Source organism: Sinocyclocheilus anshuiensis, unplaced genomic scaffold (genome assembly GCF_001515605.1).
Source record: "Sinocyclocheilus anshuiensis isolate Anshui unplaced genomic scaffold, SAMN03320099.WGS_v1.1 scaffold1623, whole genome shotgun sequence".
NCBI lineage: Eukaryota > Metazoa > Chordata > Actinopteri > Cypriniformes > Cyprinidae > Sinocyclocheilus > Sinocyclocheilus anshuiensis.
Genome location: NW_015553403.1, coordinates 1,244,524 through 1,248,118, shown reverse-complemented (window position 1 = coordinate 1,248,118; position 3,595 = coordinate 1,244,524). Strand labels below are relative to the sequence as shown.

Below are 3,595 nucleotides of genomic sequence, written 5' to 3'. Positions count from 1 at the left end.
GCTCGCTCGCTCGCGCACACACACACACGATGCGCAAAACTCCGCATTTGAACAGTCAATAGCAAATACTTAAACTAATAACAAAACAGTAGCTGATTCAGAAGCGCCAGATTGTCATAGCAAAGTCAGAATTACCTCCTAGTTTCACGAAACGGTCGTCCATAAAATGCATTGCTGTTCTGTTGTAAGTAATCTTAAAGATTCCTAAATGCATCTACTTTCGGAAGGCCAAATAAAGTGCTTTTGCTTTCGCACTGAAACACACAGCGTTTCCCTGACATGGCTGCTTCAACACTAACTGCGGTTACTGAAACCACGCCTTCTTTCTTTGCGTGAACATTTGGGCGGCATTATGCAAATATTTCCACATAGTGAGGTAGATATGTGGGGGCGTGTTAGAACGAGCCGTTTTAGGGGGGCGTGGCAGAGTCTTAACTTTGATAAAGAATATCTCTTTGGTTTTGAGACTTTAGTCTTTGCAACTTCAGGGATCTTATCTATGCACAATCAGCTTGTAACACTCCAAAGAGAAAGGAAAACTTGAAATCGCATCATATGACCCCTTTAAATATTTTGATAAATTACTGAAAATATAAATAATTAAATGACTTTTTAAACCGTTTAAACTGATTGTATTATTCGGTCAAAATTCTTACTGTCGGTTAACCGGTTAAAATGAACATCCCTACATGATATATTAGCTATATAAGTCCTGGGTCTCTGTGACTGAAAGTACAGTAAATATGTGAGAAAGACTCTCTCACAAAAATAAACTAGAATTTGTCCCTTTTACTTTAATTACCCTTCACAAGCTGGCGTCAAAAAGAATCTTTTTTGAAAATAAATACTTTTATTCAGCAAGGATGCATTAAACAGAATACAGGCATTTACATCGTTATAAAACATGTCCATTTCAATTAAATTACATTCTTTGAACTTTCCATTCAAAGAATCCAGAAAAAAAAATCATGGTTTCCACAAAAATATTAAGCTGCATAACTGTTTCATACATTGATATGGAAGAAATGTTTCTTGAGCACCAAATTAGCATTTCAGAATGATTTCTTTAGGATCATGTGCCACCGAAGACTCAATAAAAAGGGCTACTGGCAAACCAACTTAGGCAACCCTCGAAAGTTAAGTATCAACTAGCCAATCAGTTCGGACATGATGATTTACAGACAGTTCATGTCATTTCTGTGGGCTAGATATACATTAAACAGTCATTAAACAAACTGTTAGTGTGATGTCTGAGGCTACCAAAGCAGACGTCACTCTAGGAGGAGACAACAAGGTGAAACAGAAACGCAATAACCAGATCCCACTGGTTTTACTCCATTCTCCATCCATCTCTAAACATGACTGCTGTTCTTGGTCCAAGCCCCGGCCCCATAAACCGAGAGCAGTGCTACTTAATCTAATCACTATGATCTATTAGGACAGGTGGCAGTGATACTCCACGTGGAGTCGGGCCACGGCAAATATGTAGTGGGACCTGCGGCAAGTGCAAGAACTTTCCAGAAAGGAGACGAACTGAGCTAATACCCAGCATCCATCAGTAGCGCATTTTGCACTTGCAGCTGCGGCAGAATGGGAGGGGCTAATAAAGATTTAAACAAAATTAGCCCAGTGGCACAAGGCCCCATTCTTTTATCAGAGTGCTCACTCAGGAGCCTCACAAAAACCTTGCACCTTTAATTATTGATCCACCTAAAAATTGGCGGAACCCATCAAAGATGAACAAAAGTACTCCAAAAATTACTCTTTGCTCTTAAAGGAAAATAACTGTTGTCTTAGCTTATTCAAGCTAGCAGAGGTTCTAATTGACACAGTTAGCATGCTGTTTTGGCATTTAAGACAGCAAATCTGAATTCAAAGGCTTTTTCCATGACATGAAGATCCATGTATCCTCAGATCAGCACTGCTTATGTGATTGGTTGTGAAATGCAAGAGTGAAGTGGGTGGAAAAAATGTGCCATTAAACATTAAAGTCAACTTTAAATTCTGCTGTCAATGTAGAGAGACTCGTGCTGTCAACCACGACTGCACAAGCATCTCTGTGTGTCCAAATCAAAAAGCAAGTGGGAAAAAGCAGGTTCATGCTTCATTATTGTACAGGAGAACAAGCACTACGTAGCGTGATTGTGTGGGCGGTGATGTGTGCACTTCATACAAAAACCAGAGACGCTCACACAAACATACACACAACACAGGTGACTCACCGATGTACAGCCTCCTGCTGAAGCGCTGCATAAGGAGCAGCACAAAAACATGGAGAGGAATCAGGTTGATGATGAAGACATATCCTCCCCACGCAGACACCTGCAACACAAAACACGTCATGTGGCACACAATAAAACACCGCATACTGCAATATTTTGCCTCATGATACTGCATCATGATTCTCAGTTTAGGAATCAATAGTTTTAGGTAAGTAGCTAATACTTCAATATATTAATTATAATGCTATTATTTCAGGGGTTTAGGTTACAACAATGAAAAAAAGTTCTTCATGGTGTCTTGCTTGTTTATGTTGTGTATATTAATCTTCATAAGCATATTAAGTTATTCACATTGTGAATCAATTTGATTCACGATTCATAGGTTTTAGATTCGATTCAAGAATGATTTTTGCCAATTCAGAACGATTCAGTTAGATTCTATTCACAATTAAATTCGATTCGATTCGATTAACGATTCGATTCTGCATTCTTTAAGTGCATTCACAGGATTATTTAAACGCTTCCCCTAAATTCTTTAAATGCCTAGTCAGGGGGCAAATTACACAGCAGCCTTTATGGTTACAGAACCATAGGTTAAGAGAAAAAAAAAAAAACCACTTGTCCATTGTTAGATGCTAGTTTAATGATGCTATGGCATGACATGGCATATGTAGAAATTTATGTAAGCCAAGATAAAAAAAAATAAAAAAAAAAGTTTTAAAAGTATTATGTATAGGCTAACATTTTGTCACACCCAGGGGCGTAACCATAATTTCAGAATTGACAGAAATGTCAAATACAATAATTTTATGTATGTATGTATTATTATTTACAAGGAATTTTTTTCTTATCTCTTACTTCGAATTTGCTATAAGAAATCAAATACACTGCTGGACAATAATCAATCATTTGTAATCTATAATTTTTTCCTAATGGCAATTTTATGTTTATATACTACAAACAATTTCAGTTTTCTGCAGAGAATAAGGTAGAAAATATACTTTATAGTGTCTGTACTGTAATAAATTATGTCAATTAGCACTGCATCATTCATAAATTTTATTTATTTATTGTGTTTATTGTCTTAACATTTCACCCGTTCATTCTGCTTTTCATTCAGATTAGCTGCAGATATAGCCTGGCACGTCTTAAGTTCTATGAGCGCGAGATCACTTCTCTTTCAGTGTGAAAACTTTGTTGGTTGTTGTTAATGCTGTGGTTATTTTAAGTTTCCTTGGTACATTCGGTTCTACGACATTGTTAAAACACATTTATCATTCAGTGGAACGGTGCATATGCTTTAGAAACTTAACGTTACATTTTTGCTCCATCCATGCAATAAATGCGCAGCCTTCGACTGCTCAGGTAATGTC

At 37.1% G+C, this 3,595-nt stretch overlaps 1 protein-coding gene across 1 annotated transcript in view; it reads right to left on the bottom strand.

Moving 5' to 3' along the window:
- The window catches only part of LOC107668300 (dolichyl-diphosphooligosaccharide--protein glycosyltransferase subunit STT3B), a 69,116-nt gene that overhangs the window by 20,282 nt on the left and 45,239 nt on the right, over window positions 1-3,595 (bottom strand). Inside the window, exon 5 of the mRNA XM_016460123.1 lies at window positions 2,223-2,322. Coding sequence (XP_016315609.1) covers window positions 2,223-2,322 — 100 coding nt within the window. The remainder of the gene's footprint in view (window positions 1-2,222; window positions 2,323-3,595) is intronic.